General features: G+C 42.6%; 1 protein-coding gene across 7 annotated transcripts in view; it reads left to right on the top strand.

Annotated features, from left to right (window-relative positions):
- KIF16B (kinesin family member 16B) overlaps window positions 1-26,457 on the top strand; it is a 348,569-nt gene that overhangs the window by 52,535 nt on the left and 269,577 nt on the right. For all 7 annotated transcript variants that reach the window (XR_008376486.1, XM_053573824.1, XM_053573826.1 and 4 more), the window contains exons 2-10: window positions 4,488-4,557; window positions 8,057-8,170; window positions 15,071-15,187; window positions 17,423-17,520; window positions 18,455-18,564; window positions 21,321-21,463; window positions 22,840-23,008; window positions 23,192-23,323; window positions 24,676-24,851. Coding sequence is in view for 6 of the 7 variants with exons in the window: in XM_053573824.1 (XP_053429799.1) it covers window positions 4,488-4,557; window positions 8,057-8,170; window positions 15,071-15,187; window positions 17,423-17,520; window positions 18,455-18,564; window positions 21,321-21,463; window positions 22,840-23,008; window positions 23,192-23,323; window positions 24,676-24,851 (1,129 nt within the window). In the remaining variant the exon portion in view is untranslated. The remainder of the gene's footprint in view (window positions 1-4,487; window positions 4,558-8,056; window positions 8,171-15,070; window positions 15,188-17,422; window positions 17,521-18,454; window positions 18,565-21,320; window positions 21,464-22,839; window positions 23,009-23,191; window positions 23,324-24,675; window positions 24,852-26,457) is intronic.

Here is a 26,457-nt window from a genome sequence, read left to right on the forward strand (position 1 = left end):
TTTGAGACAGAGTCTCATTCTGTTGCCCTGGGTAGAGTGCTGTGACATCACAGCTCACAGCAACCTCAAACTCTTTGGGCTCAAGTGATCTTCTTGCCTCAGCCTCCTGAGTAGCTGGGACTACAGGCACCTGCCACAATGCTTGGCTAGTTTTTCTATTTTTAGTAGAGACAGGGTGTTGCTTGTACTCAGGCTGGTCTTGAACTCCTGAGATCAGGCAATCCTCCCATGTTGGCCTTCCAGAGTGCTATGATTACAGGAGTGAGCCACCATGCCCTGCCCATGAGAGGTATTTGTTGATAGTAACAGTTTTATAATTAAAAATCTAAACTCATTAAGTTAGTGAGTGAGTGATGAGTGAGCCACTGTGGGAATGGGAAGATGTGGCAAACTAAATTTTTAGTTTTCTTGCTGGGCAGGCCAGTGCTTTGGGGTAAGGTGTAATTTTATGAAGTATTTGTTTTACACTCACATGAACACTGGGTGTCCCTGATGCTGTTCTCACTTTTGGTTCCACAATGGACTTGCCAAACTCCTGGTGGATCAGAATGGAGACATTCCTCAGACTGGCTCAGGGGTGTTCAGCCAGGCCCCGGGGATCCTCTGTAGTTCTTGAGTGGCGTTTACTGCAGCTGCTCTTTGGGTTCAATTATTATGGCTCCTATTTATTCTCTCTCTGTTCATCCTCAGGTGGCCAGGAAGTTGCCCCCAAGCTGGTTTTCCCACATTTGGCTTACTTAAAATAAATTCCAGAATCCTATAATTTCATTCATAAATATTTCAGTATGTATCTCTATTTCAGTATTTTTTTTTAGTTATAGTGCTGTTATCATGCTTAAAATACATATATAAGTAATAATTCCTTATTATCATCAAATGGTCAGTGTTAACGTTCCTGTATGTATGGTGTAATTTTTAAAAGTGCCCTTTCTGTTTGGATCAAGGTCAAGTTGGTTGACGAGTCTTTGAAGTCTTCTTAACCTACAGGTCTCCCTTCTGTCTTTATACTGCTGCAGTCTGCTGTCATTTTGGAGTCTGCTGGGTGGTTTTATCTGGTTGCCATTCCACAGGCTGCATTTTGCTGGTCCCCTCCCCTGATGATTTTGGCATATTCCCACGTGGTTTGCCTTGCTTGGTGGTTCCCTGTAGATCAGCTCTGGATCAGACTCAGGCTGCTCAGGTGAGGGAGGGATGAGACAGGTTGGGGCAGTGGTGCTGGGGTTGCCGGAATTTCACTGTATTGGAGTCTTTTGATCTCGGGGTTTGAAGAATGAAACCACGGACTCCACCGATAAGTGAAAAACAGAGTTTATTGACAGAGAAAAAAATAGATAAGGGAAAGAAGATCAACAGAACCTCTGGCAGTGGAGGTAGGGAACCCAATCCAGTGGGAAGCCCTGTGGGCCTTTGTGTAGGCCAGTAGTTCTCAACCTTCCTAATGCCGTGACCCTTTAATACAGTTCCTCATGTTGTGGTGACTCCCAACCATAAAATTATTTTCGTTGCTACTTTAGAACTGTAATTTTTCTTCTGTTACGAATTGTAATGTAAATATCTGATATGCAGGATGTGTTTTCATTGTTACAAAGGGGTTGCAACCCCCAAGTTGAGAACTGCTGGTCTAGGGGTTTATATACTGCTTGCCAGCAGGGGCTGCTGGGGAATGCCATATCCAGAATATGTCACACTGGGGCAGGGGCCAGCAGACAGACAACAACTAGCAATGAATATATTAGCAATTGAACAAAGGCCTTACAGTCCCTGTCCCAGGTGTGGCAGCACGGTGCATGCTGTCTACTCCTGGAGGGACAGATGAGCTAGTCATAGGCTGTTTTTCTAGGACTCTGCCTGAGTCCAGAGAATGTGGTCTGGAAAAGGCATGTTTGCCCAGACCTAGAAAATCTGGGGTCCCTGTCCAGCTCTGGACAGGGGAACCTTACGTCATTGGTACTTTGATTGGATCATATATCCTGAGACCTTGTAGCTGTCTCACAGGGGCTGGTGTCGCAGCCATGATGGTCACTCCCTAGAGCCATTAGTTCAGCAGAGGTGACAAAGTGATATTTTTATTCTATCTTTCACTCTTCATTATTACCTGGAATACCTCTAAAAGAGAAATTTCCTTTAATAGGTATTTTTGTTACCTTGAAGGATAGATAGTTTAGGAAATCCAGGATGGATGATTGATTGTTTCTCTTACCAGTTTTCAAAATAATGTGATGGATCCTTTGATCCTTCGAGTGGACCGTTGCGCTTTTATTCTTTAATTATGTGTTTATATGCTCAGGTGTTTATCCTTTATCCTTGCTGCTGTCCATATTTCTCAATTCTGGCAGCAGGAACTTATTCAGATTGGCTCCTGGGTGCTTTTGATGTGGCCCGTACATTAGTTTTCTCTTACTGTGCAACAAATTCCCCCAAGACTTAGAGGCTTGAGACAATGTGTATTATCTCCCAGTCCCTGTGGGTCGGGAATCCGGGTGGGTTTTAGCTGGGTCTCCAAGCTCAGGCCTCACAGGCGGCTGTCTGTGCAGTCAGGGCATCTGCTGGCTCCCGGTCATCTCCCTGGTCTTTTCCTTGAATGGCTGAGGTGCGTCCACGTGCTGACCTGCTGGCCTGCTGCCGACAGCTTCCTTTCCATGTTGGGTGGGTCTCTCCACAGGGCTAAGTGGCCTCTGGCTTTCCCCATTGCCAGGGCCCTGAGAGAGAGCGAGCACAGGAGAGAGCAGGAAGACCAAGGTTACAGTCTTGCATTAACCCTGGGAAGGGACAGGTGTGCTGGGTGTGTTTGAGTCCTAGGAATGGGCAGTGACTCACTAGACCCAAGCACACTCACAGGAGTGAGGGTCATCCGGACCTATCACAGAAGTCACCTGTCATAGCTCCAGTCATCTTTGGTGGTGTTCCTTCTTGCTTGTGTGAGGAGATGGTTCAGATATTTGGATGGAGTCATTTCTCCAAGGAATCCTGACTTTGTGGAAAAATATTATTTATAGGCTATAAATTAAGCATGAAATTCTGGGTCTTTTTAGTGGACATATTTTTTATTTTTTTTCAGTTTCAGATAATGTTAATGCTATTTAGATGAAGTTCATTCAGTTCAGGACTACTTTAACCTTATGTTTGTATCTCTGTTCAACCACTTCAAAAATCTTGGTTCTCAAGGGCAGCAACATAATTACTCATGTATTATCACACAGTACACAGACATCTCAGTATGCCACTTAATTTACCAACAAAAATATGATTATGGGCAGTGCCTGTGGCTCAGTGAGTGGGGTGCTGGCCCCATATACTAAGGGTGGTGGGTTCAAACTCAGCCCCGGCCAAATTGCAAGGAAAAACAGCTGGGTGTTGTGGTGGGCGCCTGTAGTCCCAGCTACTGGGGAGGCTGAGGCAAGAGCTGGAGGTTGCTGTGAGCTGTAATGCCATGGCACTCAACTGAGGGCGACAAAGTGAGATCTGTCTCTAAAAAAATAAAATATATATATATGATTAGAAATTATATATATATATATGATTAGAAATGGTTTAAAATTTCCTCATGGTCTTTTTCTCCTTAGAATATATCCTATTACATTTTATAGTCACTTTCTACTGTGGTGTACAATTAAGTTCACTTGCTTCAACTTATATTTGAGTTTTTGGTTGTTTAAAAGATTTGTTTTGCTTTATTTTTGACTAAATTATTTTATCATTCTAAAGGCGACTTACAGGTCAACATACATTCACAGAAACCAGGCTTTTGTCCTTGTCCCTTCCATCCCATTTTTTTCTTTCTTCATAGGTAGCCTTTTGAAAAATACATACGTTTTAAAAATTTTTTTTAAGTCTAAATGGTAGCATTCTGTGTCTTATGTGTACTTTCTCCACCTCGTTTCTTCCCTGGACACTGCCCAGTGGCCGTGTTATGCTGTTTATAGTTTTCCCGTGGCTGGTCCGGTGGCGTGGCCTCCTTCCCGTAGATATGTGTGCCTTCTGCAGCACTGTACTCCTAGCAACGCTCTAGACCTCCTGTTTGGCTGTTCTCTGGGAAGTGCAGTTTCGGAGTGGACCTGGGAAGAGGTGGGGGAGGGGCCGCGACCTGCCTGCACCTGCTTGTGGCCACTCCCATTTGTCTGCTGAGCTTTCCTCCCGGGTACAGGGATGGAGTGCAGAACCAGGTGGGTGGGGCTGCTTTTTTTTCATGAGTCACAGCCCTTTATGGTGCCCATTATTTCATTTACTCTCCTTTTGGCTTACAGGTGGAAGTTCTTCCAGGTTTTGACAGCACATTTTTTATCAGTCACGGTTTTTGATGGTGGCATCTGTTTTGGCATCTCCATATTTATGTTAGTCAGGATTTGGGAAGGGTGGTGTTAGAGATTGCCTCTCAGATGCCACTCAAAAACAAACCCCTTATGTAAAAAATAAATAAACAAGGCAAGTGGTTTTTGTTTTTGGAAAGCTTTTCTCTTCTAACCAATACTGAATTATTTGTGTTGCAGGGAAAGGGACTTGGAGGCCAAGTTCATTATTCAGATGGAGAAAAGCAAAACAACAATCACCAACTTAAAGGCAAGTAGTGACCTGGCCTTGCTCCAGTTCCCAGGGCCCCCTGTTTGGTGTCCTGTGGGGATGAGCGGTGGGTAAACAAAGCGAGTCTGCTGTCTCTGAGTTCCTCCTCTCAGTGCAGTCGACCATAACAGCATGCTCCTAGAAGCAGGCTCCTTCTCCCTGGGCTCAGTCCTGAGGCAGAAGAGTGATCTCCGGACTCCACTCCCATCCCTGGTTTTATTTGATCTGGAAGGAGAACTTCAGCATTTTCATCCTGAGTCCTTGTGGTGGAGCCTTCGCCCGGAAATTGACTGCTTTTGTGGATTTAAATCAGCTTGGGGCCTAGATTTGTTTCCATTTTTAATTCAAATAATCATGTTTGTAATCCTTGAAAAAGAGCTGATATTGTTCAAAAATCCACAGGTGAAAAATTAAAAAAAGCAACTCTCTTTCCTGGGGAAAAAATGGGAAAAAGAAATATTTTTTTCCATAGTGGCAAGTTCTTCCTTTTACACTTAAAATATCCTATTTGTGGCCGGGGGCAGAGGTTAATGCCTGTAATCCTACCACTCTGGCTGATTTTTTAAGGCTTAAGAAAGATTGCTTAAGGTCAGGAGTTCAAGACCAGCCTGAGTAAGAGGGAAACCCCATCTCTACCAAAAAATAGAAAAATTAGCCAGGTGTGGTGGTTGCACACTTGCAGTCCCAGCTACTTGGGGGCAGAGAGGGGAGGATCCCTTACGCTCAGGAGATTGAGGGCACAGATATCTGTGATGGTGCCACTGCACTCTACTTACTGGCGACCGAGTGGAACTCTGCCTCAAAAAAAAGAAATCTTATGTGTTTCTTTGGTGTCCAGGACCCTGAATACTTTTCACTTACTAGGTAAACAAGGGTATAAAATTGATACCAAAGAAATCACATGATTGGTGGGTTCAGCAGTTTGAGTTTGGGTTTCTGAGGCTTGCTGCTCCATGGTCAAGTACAGCTCAGTCTCCTGTTCGTGTCTGAGGAACAGATTTCTATTAATTTGTGCCTCAAGAGACAGGACACTTTGAGGTCTGATTTCAAAGTAGTGCAAGTTGATCTGTAGTGATAGAAGCTGGGAAATGCTCCTGTCTTCCAGCTGGGGATGCTCGGGATCATTTGTAGGCCTCCTCTGGGGCTCTGGTGTCTCCTTACCTGACACATTCTTCACTGAAATGTTTTCTCTGCGTACACGATCCTGTGTGTCGGTCCTGTGCGTCCCAGCTCTGTCTGGCCCACACTGAGCTCTCTGTCCTTTGTCTCCTGCATCTTCCCTCTTTTCCACCAGTCGCCACCCGTGCGTCCCCCGCTGGTGGTCACCTTTTCCACCAGTCGCCACCCGTGCGTCCCCCGCTGGTGGTCACCTTTTCCACCAGTCGCCACCCGTGCGTCCCCCGCTGGTGGTCACCTTTTCCACCAGTCGCCACCCATGCGTTCCCCGCTGGTGGTCACCTTTTCTACCAGTCGCCACCCGTGCGTCCCCCGCTGGTGGTCACCTTTTCCACCAGTCGCCACCCGTGCGTCCCCCGCTGGTGGTCACCTTTTTCACCAGTCGCCACTCGTGTCTTCCCTGCTGGTGGTCACCTTTTCCACCAGTCGCCACCTGTGCGTCCCCCGCTGGTGGTCACCTTTTCCACCAGTCGCCACTCGTGTGTTCCCCGCTGGTGGTCACCTTTTCCACCAGTCGCCACTCGTGCGTCCCCCGCTGGTGGTCACCTTTTCCACCAGTCGCCACTCGTGCGTCCCCCGCTGGTGGTCACCTTTTCCACCAGTCGCCACCCGTGCATCCCCCGCTGGTGGTCACCTTTTCCACCAGTCGCCACCCGTGCGTTCCCTGCTGGTGGTCACCTTTTCCACCAGTCGCCACTCGTGCGTCCCCCGCTGGTGGTCACCTTTTCCACCAGTCGCCACCCGTGCGTCCCCCACTGGTGGTCACCTTTTCTTTGCTCCATGCTTCTCTTCTGCTCATAGTACTTTTGTAAAAAGACCTCTGGCCTTGAGTGAGTCTCCCTTTTTTGTACATTGTGGCATTTATTTTCCTCAGTTATGCTGTTGCCCTTTGGTTACAAACGTTTTTTCACCTGATGTTGAGTAACCAGAACAGATGCCCAGATTTTTGATGTTTTAGTAAGGATCGTAACAATATTTTCTTTATGTGAATCATATTGGAAAATGTGGTGCTTGTTGAAAGCTATTCGCATGTTTCCAAGGACCTGTTTGGGGCTTTGTGGGAATGTGAAGACTTTTTATTTTTTTGAGGCAGAGTCTCACTTTGTTGCCCTTGGTAGAGTGCTGTGACATCACAGCTCACAGCAATCTCCAGCTCTTGGGCTTAATGTGATCTCTTGCCTCAGCCTCCTAAGTAGCTGGGACTACAGGTGCCTGCCAAAATGCTGGGCTTTTTTTTTTTTTTTTTGATTGAAGTTGTCATTGTTGTTTTAGCAGGCCTGGGCGGAGCTCGAACCTGCCAGCTTTGGTGTATGTGGCTAGCACCCTACTCACTGAGCTACAGGTGCTGGGCTAAATGTGAAGTTTTTGTTTTTTGTTTTTTTTTTGAGAAAGAGCTTCAAGCTGTCACCCTGGGTCGGGTAGCATGACATCACAGCTCACAGCAACCTCCAACTCCTGGGCTCAAGCGAGTCTCCTGCCTCTGCCTCCCAAGTAGCTGGGACCACAGGCGCCCACCACAACACCCGGCTACTTTTTGGTTGCAGCTGTCATTGTTGTTTGGTGGGCCTGGGCTGGATTTGAACCTGCCAGCTCAGGTGTATGTGCCTGGTGCCTTAGCCACTTGAGCCACAGGTGCCGAGTCCAAATGTGAAGATTTTTAAACATAGTTTTTTTTTGTTAACTTTAAGCATATAGCAAGGCAGACAAGATCTATGCAAACATCCGCAGTAAATTCATGATATGATGTGTCCTAGGAGTCTAGATTGTCAGAGGTGGTAGAAACTACGTTTGCACAGAGTGCTCCAAGGAAACTTCATGAAAGGAGGCGTCTGACCTGGAGTTTTCAAAGAGTACAACAGATCTCAGGGAGCGGCCGGTCGCATTGTGATCAAGGTGAATTGCACACCCTGGAGTTGTGCAGAGCCCAGCTCTGGAGGACTTAAGGAGGAGAAAATAGTAAATAAAAATAATTAAAACTGGCAAAACAGTCTAGCTAGAGCATTGAGCTCTTAGCAGTTAAATAGTGATGAAGAAAGGCCAGAATAGTACTCCTGGGTTGCAGAGAACTTGAATTGCTGGAAGGAGTTTAGGTAGTATTTAGGTTTTATTTATTTAGTTTTTTATGGAAGCTAGAAAGAATTAAGTGCTTTTTATCTAGGGTATAAATATGGAAAGTAGTGATCATTTAATTTAATATTTTTTAGGAGGAAAGATTTCTTATTTCCCTATTCGGGTCACTTGTCAAGTGGCAGTGCTCTAATTTATATTGTTATTATTCTGTTTACTGTATTTTGTTACTATTATAATAATCATCTCTTTCTAGATACCAGAAGGAGGGACTGGGGACTCAGGAAGAGAACGAACCAAGACGTTCACCTATGACTTCTCTTTTTATTCTGCTGATACAAAAAGCCCAGATTATGTTTCCCAAGAAACGGTATGACATGATATTTTCAAAATATTTTGATTTATTTTCATATTGAGAAAAACATGCCTGTTCTAAAATACCTTAAACGATCTTGCTAATTTTTCCTGAATATTATTCATATAAAATCACTTTTGGTAACTTTGTCTTTTGATTATTATATAGGATCATTTATTTAAGCCTGAGAAGAATTCAGTTCTGTAAAGGTTGATTTTTCTTTTTCATCTCTGAGCATGATGATTGTAACTTTTAATTTGTGTTGAAACTTGGACATGGCTCCTGTTTTGAAGGAACTCTATAAACAATGAATTTTGGGGGGAACATTTACATGCTGCTAACCCTGGTAAAATAAGCTGCTTAACCTTGAGTCCCACTGAAGTGTGGAGTTTTGGGAGGTGGGCTTCAAACTCGAGTTATTTCCCTTGCTTGTGCAGTTCATTGTAGGTTCTCAAAAGGATTCTAGAAAGGAAGAATGTTTCATCAAGAATCTTTCTAGAATGTAGAATGATACTGACATTTGTCCAAGAAACCTGCCTAAGGGCTGAAATGTAGATGGGAAGTAGGCAGATAAGAACAGACATGAAGGTTCCCCCAGGAGACCATCACGACACTGACAGGCGTCTTCCCCTGGGTGAGGAGAAGCTGGATGTTTGAGCACAGTGGGGTCATGAGGGAGCATTAGGATGGGTGGAAAAGCTCAGGCTTCTTTGCTGGGCTTCTTCCTGGCTTGTCGACGGCTTCTTTAGCTACATTGCTTCAGGTCTCCATGTCTGTCCTGGGTTGTGATACATGCGGCGGCATCATGAAAAGCAGAGCATGGAAACAGTATTAATTCCCTGCAGCTGGCAGTGTCCATGCACCAGAATCACTGGCATTGTCTGAGATGCCATGAGGAATGTGGGCTCTCAGGGCCTAGTCCACAGCCTGCTCAGACTTTCAGTGTTTAGCAAGATCCCCAGTGATTCACATGAACCTTACATTGGAGAAATGTAGGTGGTCGAGAACTGGTTTGTGGAGCAGATTGGCTTTCTGAGGAAATGTAAATGTTGGAGTTAGGGACTAGAGTGGCCGAATCTAGAAGATTTTGAGTCCAACATGAGAGAAAAACAGGAGCCAGACACGGTGGCCTGGAGTCCAGCTGCAAGGAGGGTCTCCGGAGCCCTGAAGTTTGAGACCAGCCTGGGCAACGTAAAAAGATCTCTGTCTCTAAAAAAGACAAAACAAAAAAATGACAACAACAACAAAAAAATGTAGGGAGAAATGGAAAGGGACAGCAGTGATAGGAACAGGAGCCATTCAGAGAGAGGAGGCGTGCGGGTGTGGAGGTGGCCAGGAGAGGAGAGTGGGGCTGGGACTGCCAGGGTTTTGTTGGAGCCAGAGACTCTGCCTGGGGTCCCTCTCCTTCAGTCCTCACGAGAACCAAACGAGGTAAACTTTAGCTCCATCTTTCTTTTTTAAAACTTTATTATTTCATTTTAATTTCAGACCATTATAGGGGTCTGCATGTTTTGGTGACATGAATTGCTTTTGTTCTGCTTGAGCCTGAGTTATATTTTCTTTGTCAAAGAGACTTAGTAAGCTTAAGGAACTTGTTCAAGTTCATAGATCTAATTGACTTTTAATAGTAGCAGAGTAGAGCCCTGGGGCTGTTGCACAGGGCAGTGCAGATGCCACTGGGTCTTAAGGATGTGTGAGAAAGGTGTGGTACGTCCTAGAGGCAGGTGGGTAGGGCAGCCCTGCTGAGTGAATAAATGAACAAGTGAGTGAGTGAAGATGACCTTGGATTAGTCAACACTGGTAACTACTAGTCTGGTGAGGAATAGAAATTGTTATAGATATTGGAATCCATATTTTGGTATAAATATGGGAATGAGAAGGAAGTGGCAGGTATGAAGGAATTTGTTAAGGTTAAAACCAGTTCACTATAGCGATCTCCAGAGTGTCTTCTTCTTCTTCTTCTTTTTTTTTTGTAGAGACAGAGCTTCATTTTGTCACCCTTGGTAGAGTGCTCTGGCGTCACTGCTCACAGCAACCTGTAGTTCCTGGGCTCAGGTGATCCTCTTGCCTCAGCCTCCTGAGTAGCTGGGACTACAGGTGCCCACCACAATGCCCAGCTATTTTTTTATTGTGGTTCGGCCGGGGCTGGGTTTGAACCTGCCACCCTCGGTATATGGTGCTGGCACCCACCTCACTGAGCCACAGGCACAACCCTCCGGAGTGTCTTCTACAGAGGACGAATGGAGAGCCTTGAGGGTCTTCCCTTCTCATTTATCTAATGAGCTTCTTGACTTTCTCCTTATTTAATGGGAATTCTAAGTCTTCTACAGACATGGGCTGTGCTAAGAGAAAGCTAAGGGTTGGAGAAGAGGGTGTTGTCTGACAGCAGGGCTGGCACGCTGGAGATGCTCAGTAAATGTTTGCTGATCAAATGAACATGGTTACATGTGGCTGTTAACTTATGGGAGCAGGGGACGTTTCCTGGGTTCCACAGGAATCAAGATCAGGGAAGCAGTGACAAAATTAGATCTTTGTTTAAAAATAGATGTCCAGAGTGTAAAAATAAAATGAGAAACTTTCAGCCAACAAGAATAACTTCAATGCATCAGGTGTATGTGCAACATCTCTGCTCAGATGCTTTTGGGGCTTTAGCTCCACATGAATAACCTGAGTGTTCCATTAAATTACAAAACGAGAAGAGCTGGGAGATACATTAGTAACACTACTGTCTCGCAGAACCTTGAAAATCTCTCAATTAGAGATCTTCCTTCCTTCTTCTCTAGTTTTAATACCTGCTGTTACAAAAAAGGTTTCAGGACGGCGCCTGTGGCTCAGTGGGTAGGACGCCGGTCCCATATACTGAGGGTGGCAGGTTTGAACCCAGCCTGGCCAAACGGCAAAACAAAAAAATAGCCGGGTGTTGTGGCGGCACCTGTAGTCCCAGTTACTTGGAGGCTGAGGCAAGAGAATTGCCTAAGCCCAGGAATTGGAGGTTGCTGTGAGCTGTGACGCCACGGCACTCTACCAAGGGCGATAAAGTGAGACTGTCTCCAAAAAATAAAATAAAATAAAATAAAATAAAAGCTTCAATTCTGAGTATGGACAAAGGTTTTCATGCTGCCGTTTCAGGCCCAGGGAGGGAGCTGACAGGTGTTGTAAAGGGGAACTTGCCAGGGTGGCCTGATGCTGGCCCTCTTTGGTTTTTTTTTTTTTTTTAATTTTTAAAAATCATGTTAATGTAAAGGCATATTGAGAAAATAGATTGTGCCTATTACTGTAGTTCAATTCAAGTTTCCCTTAAATAAATATCAGGTAAGATGACCATCAATGTTTCTTCCTTCCAAATTAATTTTAGAATTAGAAAAAAAAAATCAATGAGCAATTTAAATCCACAGTCATGTAAATTAAAGACCATTAAATAAGGTCTAATTTTCTTAATGGCTCTTGGAAGCCCCCAAGGGAGCCTTTGATTTCACACAACCCATTCCCTAATTCAACCCTGGAGAAACTGGAAACCTAACATCTCCCACTTGGCAAGCTGGATGGGAGAGTCTTTGTTTTAACAGTGCCCTCTTGTGGGCAGTTTCTTCTCAGGTGAATGCCCTGAACTACTCTGACAATCAGCTTTAGAGTCCTGTGCTCTGACAAGCAGCAAGGTGGATTTCAGGTCATTGGGCCAGGTGAGGGAGCTCAGCGGGTTCTGCTGCCTGTCAGCCTGAGAAGCAGGGCTTCCTTCCCACCTTGGTGTGTGAGCTTTCATGGCCCGATTTCCTTGCCAAGACCCCTGGAGGTGTGGGCAGTGTCTGTGGCTTCTGTGGGTCCCAGGCCTGACCTGGGTGGGTCTGGAAGCTGAGACTGAGTCAGGTGTGTGTCTGTGTGCCCCCCAGGCCTGCATTGTCTAGTCCTGTTTGAGTCATGCCCCCCAGCCTCAGTGCCCCTGACCCCTTGAGTCTGTCAGAAAAGTTCCTAAGCTAACTTTCTGGACAATAAAGTAATAGTAAGATGGGAGGTGCAGATTTTAGCCCTTGAGAAGAATTTCATTCTGAAAACCTTTGGGTTTTGTTTATATATATAGTATTTTCCATGTCTTTGTTTTAGCCAGAGATCAAAGTATGAGAAAAGATCCTTCTTTTATCCTTTGAGAAATTTATAGAAATGTTTTTTTCCCCTGTCCAGTGAACTCATAAAAATGATATTTGCTTTTTGTGTTTTATTTAATCTGAGAGAATTGGAGAAATACTCAAGAGTTTTTACTCACTTTCCGTATACAGTGCTGACATTAAGCCTCGGCCTGGTGGGCTGAGTCCTGAGTGTCTGGGATTCCTTCTTCTTCTTGTCAGAAGTTTGGGAGGGACCTTTCCAGGTGGGACTGGGGCCGAGCCGTTGATGTCGCAGGTTTGGAACAAGGGCACAGTGATGAGGAAGGCTGGATGCAGTCCCAGCCCTGCCACTCAGTGGTGGGTGTCTAGTTACCCGACCTCTGCCCCTTCAGCGTCCTTATCTGAAAAATGCGTCTAGCAACACTGCTGGCCCTGCACTGTCCCCATGAGGATTGGAGCACAGATGCAGGAGAGGGGGAGAGAGTGTGAGCCCAGTGAGTGGGAGCTCCCACGATAGTTGAAAATAGGATCAGAAACTGTCTGCTCCTAAAGATGACATGGTTAAAAATGAACTCAGATCGAAAGAGCCTGGCCTTTCTGGAAGTGACTCAATTGAAATGATAGTTTGTAAATCTTTTACTAATGAAACTAAGGAAACAAAGGCCATGCAAGATGGTGTGATGATGGCACCTAAGGGAAACTGAAGTCCAGTTGGTTGTATTTGTATCTGTCCTTGGATGACGACTGCTTTATCAGCAGGGGTGGTTTATGTGGAGCTGAGATGGAGATGGTTCACCAGGTCTATCAAGAGTGTGGGTGTTCCTGCCAAGGGCCCAGATCCCTGCAGGGGGGTGAGCTGTCCCCACACATTCCCTCTGGTGTGGGCCTGTGTGTGCACCCTACCAGGAATGTGGCTGTCCCTGCAGAATCCCTGGCATCCCATATGTGCTCTAGGCCACTTCTCAAGTTTTGCTATACTCTGAAATTACATGGGGAGTTTGGAATAGTACTAATTGCTGGGTTCATACCCTCTCGGATTCATTTTATTTGGGCTGGCTTGCCAGCTTGGCCATTGGACTTTTCGTTGCTTCCTGAGTGATTTTAACGTACAGCGAAGTGTGAGGCCTGCTGGTCTCCGTGGTTTGCAGTAGTTGGAGATGACTTTCTGGTTGATCCATCTGGGTCTCGTGAGTTTGGGTAGAGTAGCATCATTCACAGACTGAATGCTTCTGTGCTGTTGGTGGGGACCCCTCCCTGGACTGTGGTGACTCCACCAAAGAACCCTTCACCCTTCTGTGGCTCTGACTGAGACCTGACTGAGCTGTCGCCTCTGTGTGACATCTCTTCAGCTGCTGATGTGCCCACTTTGTAAAGCAGGGAGATGTTTTATGTGCCTTTAGTGTGCTGGGCTGAGGGCGGAGATGACAGGAGAGCTTTGGCTCATCCCTTCCCTGCTGGGTAGAACTAGGACAACCTTGCCTCTCATTTTGCCTCATTTACAGTTGTACGGGTGAAATATTTGTGGCATCACTCCTCAAATTGACATTGTGTAGTACATTGGACATGGACTCAGGCCTTTGTAGGTGTGGCCCCCAACCCTACACAGCTTGCCCCCAACCCTGTCTTCTCCTGTCTGGACAATGACACGGGGGAGCCCAGCCCTCCTAGCCTCATCCACACCTACCTACCACTCAGCTCCGGCAACACCTGCAGAGGTTTACTTTGACGAATAGCTGGACCCTTAAAAGGATGGCAGTGATTTGGCTTGTGTTGGGCAATCCTTTCTGGCTGCTGGGACCTTCAGGTTTTGCATACTTAGTTTCTGGAAGCTCTGATAGAATGAGCTTTAGAAGTTTATACAATGCTGAATAGTAAATCATCATGCTTCGAAATCATCGTTGCTTCTAGACGTTGATTGTCACTTCACCTTGTTTACATTTTTATATTTCAGGATTCTTTTTATGTAAACTTAAACAAAAAGAGGATGCTCTTTGCTTACTAAAATTTATTTTTGATCAAAAACTGGGATACATACATACTCTGTTTTTAATGGTTCTGTGGTGATTTATTTATGGTGTAATCCTTAAGAGCAGAAAGTCAGTTGGGCTTTTTCCATGACTTGGCAAATATGAATTGAGCTGCAATGAACAATCTGGTGCAAATATCTTTATTGTCAAATGATTTTTGGCACATCGACCCATGAATGGATTAACAAATTGTGGTATATGTATACTGTGGAATACTATGCAGCATTAAAAAAATGGAGACTTTACCTCTTTTATGTTTGCATGGATGGAGCTGGAAAATATTCTTCTTAGTAAAGTATCTCAGGAATGGAAAAAAAATATCCATTGTACTCAGTACTACTGTGAAACCAATTTATAATCACTCACACTTGCATATGAAAAATGAAACACAACTGCAGCCTAGGATGAAGGAGAGGGGAGGGGAGGGGGGTGGATTGATAGAGAGAGGGTTAGTAGGGGGACCACACCTATGGAGCACATTGCAAGTACAAGTTGGATCTATCAGGTGTAGAACACAAATGTCTTAATGCTGTAATTGGGTAAATGAGGTGAAAGCTATGTTGATTAGTAGGATGTAAGCACTCCAATTTGTACAAATAATCAACACATCGAATCCCATAATGGCATAAATGTATTAATGATCTATGTACAAATGACTTAATAAAAAAAATAAAGTGAGATTAAAAAAAAAGAGCAGAAAGTCACATTCAAGAATATTGTCAACATTGAAGGGTCTTTTATTAAAATCCATGGTAATTGTATCCTTTGTGTGTTTTTTTGGCTTTCAGGTTTTCAAAACCCTTGGCACAGATGTTGTGAAATCCGCCTTTGAAGGTTACAACGCTTGTGTCTTTGCGTATGGACAGACTGGATCTGGGAAATCCTACACGATGATGGGTGATGCTGTACGTTGTTCATACTGTGGGGAAGGCAGCGCCTCGTTATCTTTCTCTGCACCCGTAGATTTATCTCTTTTATCTACTTGGGCTGTACTAACGTGCTTTTTGTGTTGCTGATCATTCTTTAGTAATGAGATAAAACTCAGTAATAAGTGAGACTAAATTTCCTTTGAGAGATTTTAAATTAGAAGTAGTTTTAAGTTTATAAGCATGAATAATGGATGCAAGTCCCAGTTCATTTTCTGTTTTTGAAGGCCTTATAATCTTATCAAGAAAGTATGCTAGGCCCATAAGTAATTTATTCTTCTTTTCTGCCAGCACAACAGTTTGAATAAAATTACTGAAGTCTGTTCTTTTTAAAATTCTTCAAAACATTTTTTCACCAAGAAAAATGTAAGAAAAAAATCCAACTCTTTGTTCAAAGAGTACTATGTGAATCTTGCAAATATTAAAAAAAAGTTATATGGTTTAGTTATAAATGTAGTATGTTCTGAGAAATGTGTCTATGTGAAAAAAATTATAAAAAACATTGTATGTACAGTTTAGTAGTTAAACTATGTAAATTAGCAGATGTTAATGTGATACTTGCCCCCAAACATGGAAGATTACAAACTAGACATTAGAGGAACTTTGTGTCTTCTGCGTTTTTTCCAGATTTAGATCATGTAGTGTGTTGTATTTTTCTTACATCATAGTGAACATTCTGTCCAGCATCTGCCAAGCTTGTGGCCTGGTCTGGATGTGGAGATACTGGTGGAGGACTGAGGGCTTCTGGCATCAGGCACAGAGGTATCTTCTGTGCTGAAAGTTTTGGGTTTCATGGAGTGAACAGGTCTTCCCAGATGAGATTATTTCAGTGCATGTAACTTGCTTTTTAAGCCCAGGCTTTTCCTTTATGTGAGAAGCCAACAAATGCTTTCCTGTGAGTCCTCAATGCTGAAAAGCAGAGAAGAGCAAGCAGATAATTTGCTAAGAGTTTTATATTTCCCTTTATCATTATTTCTTTCTTCCCACTTTCCTACAGTGGTTTTTGAGGGGGAAAAAAACACCTCAAAACCTGTAAAAATGAAATTTGCATGTTGATTCCCTGGTAGTTATTTAATTATTATTATTATTTTTTGCAGCAAAGTCTTACTCTGTTGCCCTGGGTAGAGTGCTGTGGCATCACAGCTCACAGCAACGTCCAGCTCCTGGGCTTTAGTGATTCTCTTGCCTCAGCCTCCCAAGTAGCTGGGACTATAGGTGCCCACCACAATGCACGGCTATTTTTTTGGATGTAGTTGTCATTGCTTTTTGGCAGGCCTGGGCTGGATTTGAACCCGCCAGCTCTGGTGTATGTGGCTGGCACCTTAGCTGGTTGAGCTACAGGCACCAAGTCCCTGGTAGTTACTTAATGTAAATTAAATATTTATAAAGCACTAATAAATTACAAGTGTTTTTCTAGGACCTTACAGTTGAGTATTGCTTGGGTATCCTAGCTGTCTATCTTAAAGTGGGGACCAAAAACGTGGTGAAAGTCTGATTTTTCCTTGATAAGAATTGGTATTGATTTAATGAAGCAAAGAGAAATATCTCTTAAAGCAGTGATGACATTTCTTTTATTTTGTGAGTGGGGGCTTGGGTGGATGTAGGGGGAACTTAAGAATAAAGCATTGAAGCTCCGTTTGGCTTCCTGTTCTTACTAGAATGGTTTTGTCTGATCTTTAGTATCACTCTGAGGTTCATCAGCTTGTTAATATTGATTGAACATGAGTATTGTACCTGCATTGTGTAAGTACTGTGGTATATAAAAATCTTTCTATGTAGGAAGGTCAGGGTGGGGGTTACAGTGTGAGTTTTAATGTGGCCTTACCACCTAAATGTTATTAACTCCTTTGAGGACTTACTAAGATTTTCTTGGTGTTTCTTCTCTGCCTGGTGTGTTTTACCTTCTTTGGTCATTTTACCAGATACCTAACATTTTATCCTGCAGTTGTAGACTATCTTTGAAAGTTAGAGAATGAGTCTTCTCCCTGATTTAATGGATTAATAATTATAACCATATATTACTAAAGTCCCAGCTTGCAGAAGTCAAGAAGGCTCCATCCTCTCATTCAGAGAGTGGGAGGCAGGCCCAGGGCAGGTAATGGTGTGTCTGGAGTCCTGTGTGGTAGGCAAGGTTGTGTGCAGGAAATGGCACGTTCCGTCATCAGTTGCTCTTATTTCAAATGACAGCTGTGACATTCTTCTTTCCCATTGCAGGGTGACTGTGGCTTAATACCTCGTATCTGTGAAGGGCTCTTCAGTCGGATAAATGAAACCACCAGATGGGATGAAGCATCTTTTCGAACTGAAGTCAGGTAGGGCTGGGGGCCTGAGGTACGGGTGCTTGGCTTGCTTTTAGACAGTAGGAATGGATAAGGCCTTTAGATTCCTGAAGAAAGAGTCTGCCCCTTTCCCCTCCTGGACTCATCACAGTAGCTGGGAAAAAAGCTTACCACTGAGGTTAAAGATTTTCAATGAAAGTTTTCAGTGGTTTCCATGGGGACAGTTTGGACAAGGATCTGGGAGGCTGGTAGAAACAACACAGCTTGGTGGAGAACTAACACAGGATGTTCACCTCAAATGAAGTAGACTTTGACTTCGAAGTGTGTGTCCGATAACATTCCTCATTCTTTAGCTGAGTAACGTTTGTAGCATCCTTTACTTTGGTAGGGTCACTATAAATCTAATCTATAAATAAATCCGAATTGGTCGAGGTGCTTTTTCTTTCTTGAAATTAAACCTAAGTTGAGAGCCAAGTTTCTTTAGTAGTTTGGAGGGCAGAAGTGGCAATTTAGGTTTCTCCCAGATGCTTGATGGTTGTGTGGCCTTGGATAAGTGTTTAAACCAAAAAATGAGATAGTAGTGGTACCTACCCTTGGGCTCTTGGAGGGATTCAGTGAAATAAACCACATCAAGTACTTCGCATTGTACAGTAAGATGTCTCTCTGTGTCATCCCATCAGTAGGTTCCTGGAACCTGCTATTTTAAGTGAAATGTTGTATAATGAGACCAATTATTTTCCTCATCATTATAATGTGACGACATTGAAAGGAACATTATCTGAGGACCTGCCATACTTCATTTTGCTTAGATTCCCACTTTCCAAGGACCTGCCAGTGACGCCAAGTGAGGACTTTCTGTCCCTGATATATGGTCACCATCCATAGACAGGTGTTGCTGCTGTGTGTTGTTACTGTTGCTAATGTCTGAAATAATTTATCTGAATTCAATTTTATTTAAAATTTTTAGCTACTTAGAAATTTACAATGAACGTGTGAGAGATCTCCTTAGGCGGAAGTCTTCTAAAACCTTCAATCTAAGAGTCCGTGAGCATCCCAAGGAAGGGCCTTATGTGGAGGGTGAGTGTGAGTAAAGAATAAATAACACTATCAAAGGAAAAAGGGAGCATCATGGAGATTTAAAAAATTTGTTTCATTTTGGAATTTTATTACAGTAACAAAAAGTCATGAGCTTTGACTCCACAGTGGACTTTAGTGAATTCACACTGTGCTGGGCATCCCCTCCACACTGTGCTGGGCGTCCCCTCCTCCACGTCCTGTGGAGCTCACCAGGGCGTGTCCTCTGGCTTTAGAAATCTCTGGAGATTTGTTTTCTAATGTTCTTAACAGGGTAAACATGCCTATAGCTTGTCTCTTGTAACAGCTTTGCCTTTTAGCAGTATATCTTTACTGATCATAATGATAATATATGATAGTAAAGATACTCTAAGAATGCTTATCTGTTAAAAAGAGCTATTATAGGATTTCCTTTGTGTGTTGTGATATGCTGGTTGTGGCACAGTCATTTTTGAGGAACGCCACAAGTAATGATGGGTAAAGGACTGGACCTTGCTAATTATTATAGCGGGCATTTCAAATCAATGCCTTATACAGCAAGAAAAAGAATAGACTGGGCTTTAGGCCGTCTCTGTCATGTGGCTGTCCTCACTGTCTATGGTCACTCAGTGCTGGGGATGGGCTTTCGTGTCCTTCACATGTGTCTCTTTGGAGGCAATGACTGAACTGGTCATGGGTTTAAAGACTATGAACTGGTCATGGTTTAAAGTTATTTCTGGTTTGGGCTGAGTTTTTTACCTAGAGATATCGGGTGCACCGATTGGACCTCATCCGTATTTTATTAAATTTCAATATGAACTTTCGCCTTCTATACCTGAAGCAAGGAGTGCCCTTGTGTAGTTGTTTCATGGAATAGCTGTTACTGTTAATACACCTTTAAGGGGATGGGCACACTAAAATCCAGACTTTACCACCACACAGTATGTACATGTAACAAAATAAAAAAATAATGAATAAGCCACCGTGTACCCCATTTATATGTGTAATTGTTATTTGTCAATTAGAAATATATTAAAAAATAGGTTAGAATAACTCATTCCTTCAGGTTTTCCCTTTAATTGTCTTGTCAGGTGTTCAGACATATAAAACCGGTACATGAAGAGACATAGTGATAAGCGGGGCAGATCATCCAGAATCTGACCTAGACACGTATGCAGGTTTAGTGTCTAATTCAAACACTGGAGGAATTGTTGGAAGGATTATTAAACCATCTCGGAGGAAAAAAAGTAGCTTGGTACTGTAGCTCAACATGTGTACCAGAATAAATGGCAAATGGATCAAAGGTTTAGGCATAAAATACAGATAATTAAAGAAACCCTGGGCTAATTTTTTTTTTCCAGAAACTTGGAGGAGGGAAGGTTTTTTAAGACTTGATTTGAAATTCAGAAAACACAAAATAAAGAATGTTAAATTTGAAATGGTAAAAAATATAAATATATAAAATTTTATGCTTGGTAGAAACATTGGAAGAAAAGTAAAAAATCTTATGAAATAGGGAAGATATTTTCAGTTCAGACTTATTTTCATAATATATAAAGAACACCTATAAATCATTCAGTATAGATCCAACAAACAGTAGAAAAATGTACAAAGAATGTGAGTAGATTGTTCACAGAAATGGAAATACAGATGATTTTTAGGTGGAGGAAGGAATGCTCATAACAAGGGAAAAAAAGTATAAAAATACTTTGAGATAACACTTGCCACCCATCTTCGGCAGACATAAATGGTCTGATAGGGCATTGTCAGGAGGGTGCTGGGAGATAAGTTCTCTCAAACATTATTACTGCTGAGTGCAGACTGCCCTCTGGGCAGGACAATGTTGGAATAGCTGTCAAAATTTAGAATGACCACTGGCCTAGCCATTCCACCTCTAAGAATTTATTCTTCAGAAACATTCACATGCATTTCAAAAGACCTATGTACAAGATTATTTGTAGCAGCATTACTTGTAATTGGAAGTAAAATGTAAACAACCTCTGTAGTCTCATTAGGACACTGGTGAAGTTGGTTATGGTACAAATGTAGATTCAAATGCTCTGCAGCCTTAAAAATGAATGAGTAATCACCTTAACTGTCAGAGAATGTTCTTCAATATGAGTTTTTCTAGAAGACTCAAATGTACCATTTGGTTACCTGACAAAAGGGGAGGTGGGGGCCTCTAAGGTAGGGATTAGGAACCCTTTACCCAGCATAACTTTTTTTTTTTTTGCCGTGGCTAGGTTTGAACCTGCCACTTCTGGCATATGGGGCTGGCGCCCTACCCCTTTGAGCCACAGGCGCTGACCCTACCCAGCATAACTTTTGAAGCTTTTATTTTTCGGAGCATATGGTTCCAAAAAATTTTTTTAAGAAAAATATTCATAAAATGCTTTTGGGTTTTGCATGAAGGTAAAAAATGTGCGTTTACATTTTTCTTCTTTGTGCTGTGATTGATACTAACGAGTTTGGTGACAAGAGCTAACATTTATCCCAAATACCTATGTGATAAGGACACAGCATCAGATGAGGCAGCCAAAATACAGTGAGCCTGAGCAGCTTGTCCCTGACTGTGTAAGTCTGTGGCTAGTCAGTAGCAGAGCTGGGACTAGCTCCTAGGTTGCACCACCACGTGGAGAGGCCAGTGAGCTCGTTACACAGGCTGGCTGATTTGTAGAGTTGTGTATTTCATAGCGAGCAATTTCGTGTTCTGTTTATTATATTAGGGAGATTTTTTCATCTTCTCTGTTTTTTTTTTTTTTGTTGTTGTTGTTGTTCAGATTTATCCAAACATTTGGTACAGAATTATGGTGACGTGGAAGAACTCATGGATGCAGGAAATATCAATCGCACCACGGCAGCCACTGGGATGAACGATGTCAGTAGCAGGTCTCATGCCATCTTCACCATCAAGTTCACTCAGGTAGGGCCGCTGTGGGGCCGGCCGGCTCTGTCCCTGCAGTCTTTGCTTTCTGATTAGCACCAGCTGAGGACTGGTTGAACCAGGAGCAGCAGCAGGTAAAGGTGACTGCCTGTCACTTTCTCGTTAATTAGAGTTGAACAAGGAAGCGCGCTGAGCTTCTCTGTGAAGTGTCCTGATGTGTACCCTTAAGAAATATTTAGCAGGCCTTCTACACTGTTCTAGACATGAAAAAAAAAACAACAAAACTTAATTAAGCAAAAGTTTTCATTGTTGCAAACTCTGTGGGAGATAATGGATTGCCAGTGAGCAGCTGGAAGCGGAGGTGAGTGACTTCGGGCATGCATTATCGCTCCGTGGTGCTGAGCAGTGATGATCACCTTGATGTTAGAGGACGTGAGGATTCATTAGGATCAAGAGGAGGGGAGCATCTTGAATATGTGCGGGAAGTGTTGAGGGTAAACATCTTAACACCGAGGTCAGTAGAACAGATGAATGTGAAAATGTCAGGTCTTCTCAGGGCTAATGCATGTGTTGGCAGCCAGGGCACGTCCTCGCCGGGGGTAACAGGAGAGCACATGAATGAGGGGATCAGAAATCCAGAAAATGGGAGCATCCTCTGAGGTCAATCAGAACAACTGCCTTCAAATTCTCCATGTCTTCACCTTTTATTAGACCCTTGCTTTTGATTTATTACAGTTTATTGGATTTTCTGCTGCTTGGTTAATACTTAATTAGGATATAGACCATCTGTAGTTTCTGAGAGGTTTACATTTATATTAAAATATGGTAATTTGGGGGGCATTTTGGTTCAAAATTTAAATGAAGTTAAGTCTTTTGGGAAAATAAAATTTTGATAGAGTTGAGAAACAAGGACTATAGTAGTTAAGATTTCATAATTTTTATAATTTGGGGAACAAGATGTTTCAACATTGAACAGTGGTTGAATGATCTTTTATGTACTTGTTTGCATTTATGACGTTTTGGAGAGCCTTTGCATTGGGAAAGCTAGAGATTCCAGATGAGAATAAATGTAATTATTTGTTTACTTCACGTTATTCTCTGTCGAGTGCCCCTCAGTCCCTAGTTTTTTGTTCTGCCACCGTCTGATTCAGTAGGGCTTTGGTGAGAATGACTGAGTGATTTGAGTAATTGACTACTTCTTCAGAAAGGTTAAGAATCATATATGGTAGACTCCTCTTGTATTGAATTTAATTTTGAAAGCTTTATAATTAGTATGAAGGCCAATAATATAGTGATAAAGAAAAAAAAAATCTGCTCTGAGACATCTCAGTGAGGAGTGGAAACTAATTAGAATTTGTACCATAAATAACATCAGGGTCCTTTACACCTCTTCAATTTTATATTTTCAACCACAGGCAAAATTTGATTCTGAAATGCCATGTGAAACTGTGAGTAAGATCCACTTGGTCGATCTTGCTGGAAGTGAGCGCGCAGATGCCACTGGAGCCACCGGGGTCAGGCTTAAGGAAGGAGGGAATATTAACAAGTCCCTCGTGACTCTGGGGAACGTCATTTCTGCCTTAGGTAGGTTTCTACTTGTCTCCTGCCTCTTTTTCCTGGTGGCACTGTATTAACATGAAGCAATTATGTTTAATGTTTGTGTTGCAAACTGAGGTAACATCCTCAAGGTTTTTTGAAGCAAAATTAGAAGTAAAAAGGAACTTTACTAATTGTCCTTTCCCCCTCCGTTTCTGTTTCTCCCTGCAGCTGATTTATCTCAGGATGCAGCAAATCCTCTTGTAAAGAAGAAGCAAGTTTTTGTGCCTTACAGGGATTCTGTTTTGACCTGGTTGTTAAAAGATAGCCTTGGAGGAAACTCTAAAACCATCATGATTGCCAGTAAGAGTTTTAGGTTATTTTCCTGAGCATACAATGTTTCCTGTGTGTTAACTGAAAATATTTAAGTTTAAAGTGTCTAATTAGGAAGTAGCACACTTTTTATCTTACAACACTAATGGTTTTTCTATTTTGTAAAGTCCCACCTACCATGCTCGAGTCTGTAGTCACATATTACTAAGTTACTTAGCCTCGCCATAGTGTGGAAACTGATAACATGCAGAAAGATTCTCAGTTTGTTCTTGCTTCAAATAGAAACTCTTAACTTTACTAAGTAACTCATCACGGGGACACAGAGTAAAAACAACCCAACTTTGGTTCTTCCATTTAAAGCAGTAAATGTGGAATTTATAACTAAGATTGAGAGGGAAAATACAACAAGTAATTATAACACTAATATGCTATATTTCACGTTTGGGCCAATTAGCTTTGAAGACACAGAATAGAGAAAAAACACAGAAAGGGGAGATGAGAAAAACTCAAAACTGTTCCTCTTCGTCCATCCCCTCTTTCCTCCTCTCTGTGTCCTTCCCACACCCAGTGTTGCCTATCAGCCACGGACACAAGGGATCTACCCTGGGACCTTCTCCGTATTCAAATGTATAGTCACCTAAACCTAGCCAAAATTTTTTTTTTGTTTTTGTTTTTTTGTAGAGACAGAGTTTCACTTTATGGCCCTCGGTAGAGTGCCGTGGCCTCACACAGCTCACAGCAACCTCCAACTCCTGGGCTTAAGCGATTCTCTTGCCTCAGCCTCCCAAGTAGCTGGGACTACAGGCGCCCGCCATAACGCTGGCTATTTTTTTGTTGCAGTTTGGCCGGGGCCGGGTTTGAACCCGCCACTCTCGGTATATGGGGCTGGCACCTTACCGACTGAGCCACAGGTGCCGCCCAACCTAGCCAAAATTTTAAGAACAAAGAACTAACTGATCTACTGACTCTTTTAAAAGGTTATCATGTTCTGCATTTTTGTAGATGGTAGACTTTGCCAGAACTTGAGAAAATTTTTTAATTCTTACTTAATGTTGACATTACAAATAGTTTTGAAAACCTTTGCTTTTTATATTCTCAACAGAGAAAGCTCCCTAACTATAGCGGGGGATCTCATATCTCATTTTAGAGTCATTTACATGTTTGATTCTAGACTTCAGAAGAGCAGAATGACACTTAATTTGGTATCGGGAACACTCTTTCCTATAAATCTCAGATAATTTTTAATATTCATTACTGTGACCATGAATATTTAGTCTATCCAATGACCTGGGGTTAATCTAACTTTTAAATTACAAATCAACTTTGTGTTAAATGGAACAGGGAGTGCTAGATAAATTGTTTTTTGAATTCATTCTTCACAGCCATTTCACCTGCTGATGTCAATTATGGAGAAACCCTGAGTACTCTTCGCTATGCAAATAGAGCCAAAAACATCATCAACAAGCCCACCATTAACGAGGACGCCAACGTCAAACTCATCCGTGAGCTGCGAGCTGAGATAGCCAGACTGAAGACGCTGCTTGCGCAAGGGAATCAGGTTGGGTTTTCCTGAGATTTATGGATAATTTTCTTTGAGTAATGGCATCTATTTCTAGATCTTAATGAGACAATTATCTCACTTATAGTATTGATTTGAGTAAATAAGTGCTAAGTAAAGCTTTGAATGAGTCAGACAGTCCTTACTTTCCATCAGCTGCCTGTTGGCCTTTGCATTCATTATGAGCTCCGTGTGTAAGATTTTATCCACTAAACCTCTGAAATGATTAACTATCTAGTAGTATCAATTATGGATGGAGATTTAGTGTGCAATAGGATTAGTGCATAATCTTCTTTAGTGGGAAGAAATTGAGATGCTTAGAGTAATATTTAAAATTCTATCCATGCATTTTATGACTTTAAACTGTATCTTTACAAAATGAAAAAAACTGTTTGAGTGCCTTTCTGAATCTCTGATTCCTATCACTGTGATAGAGGTGGTTATGGTGTTTCACTGACACATGCGACATTAGACGCAAAGCCTGGCTGAAGTGCCATGCCTGGGGCTTCACTTGGGTGTTAAATGGGTTCACTTCAGGATCAGTTGCCGTCTTCTGATGATACCTGGTCCTTTCGTGTTTTTCACAGGAAACTTCCTTGTAGTCTACATGGTGTGCTGGCACAGTTACAGTCTATGTGTTAAGTTCTGGTCGGCTTAGGTATGGCTGTGAAGAAAGGCCACCATTGAAAGAAAATCAAGGATGACTTTTTAAGATGTTGAAGTTAGACTGCAGTTAGAAATAAAATATACATTCCGGGGCAGTGCCTGTGGCTCAAAGGAGTAGGGTGTTGGCCCCATATACCGGAGGTGGTGGGTTGAAACCCAGCCTTGGCCAAAAAAACTGCAAAAAAAATGCAAAAAAAAGATACATTTCCTCCTATTTTCTTAACCTGTGAATGGATGTGTTAAATGTATCATGAAAAGAAATACTTTGCTTTAAATGCAAACTGGTCTCTCTTGCGCGGTGCTTTTCATGTAAGATTATGTGGCATTTGACATCCCATAAATGGTTTGATCTATGAAAATATTGAAACGTCACTGGATTTCCTGTGTCCTGAAATCTGCCTGTCGGTTCTTCCCCCAAGATGGCAAACTTGGATAGGATGGTTCATTGCACTTGAAAATGTCTCCACTGGCACTTTGTTCAGCGATGTGCAGCTTCCCTGCGGTGGAGGGAGGTTGTCGTGATGTCATCAGGCCCCACAACTCACAACACAGACCACAGTAGGCACCTACACAGTTGGTTATAGGGATCTTTTTTCAGTGTCTTTGAAACATTATTTGTCAAAGGTAATCCCTTGACAATAATGGATAGGACCACTGAAAGTACTGTATGTGAAGGAAAGTATTTGGAAAATTCTAGTGCAGCTTCTCTTTTACTAGGTTAAGAGAATGAAGGGAAAAAAGAGAGGTTATCCTTGTTAAATGAAACTGAGGAAATGCTTGAAATAAGCCTTATTATAAGGACAGAAAAACTTTAAAACTTTTTTATATTCTCTCTGAAGAATGCCTGTAGAGGTACTGGTATGCCAAATAGTTGCCTTTTATTTTGTGGTCTTTTGTTTGTTTGTTGTTTGTTTCATGACCTAAGATCCTTGCTGTACTT

The sequence above is a fragment of the Nycticebus coucang genome, chromosome 21 (genome assembly GCF_027406575.1).
Source record: "Nycticebus coucang isolate mNycCou1 chromosome 21, mNycCou1.pri, whole genome shotgun sequence".
NCBI classification, from domain to species: Eukaryota; Metazoa; Chordata; class Mammalia; order Primates; family Lorisidae; genus Nycticebus; species Nycticebus coucang.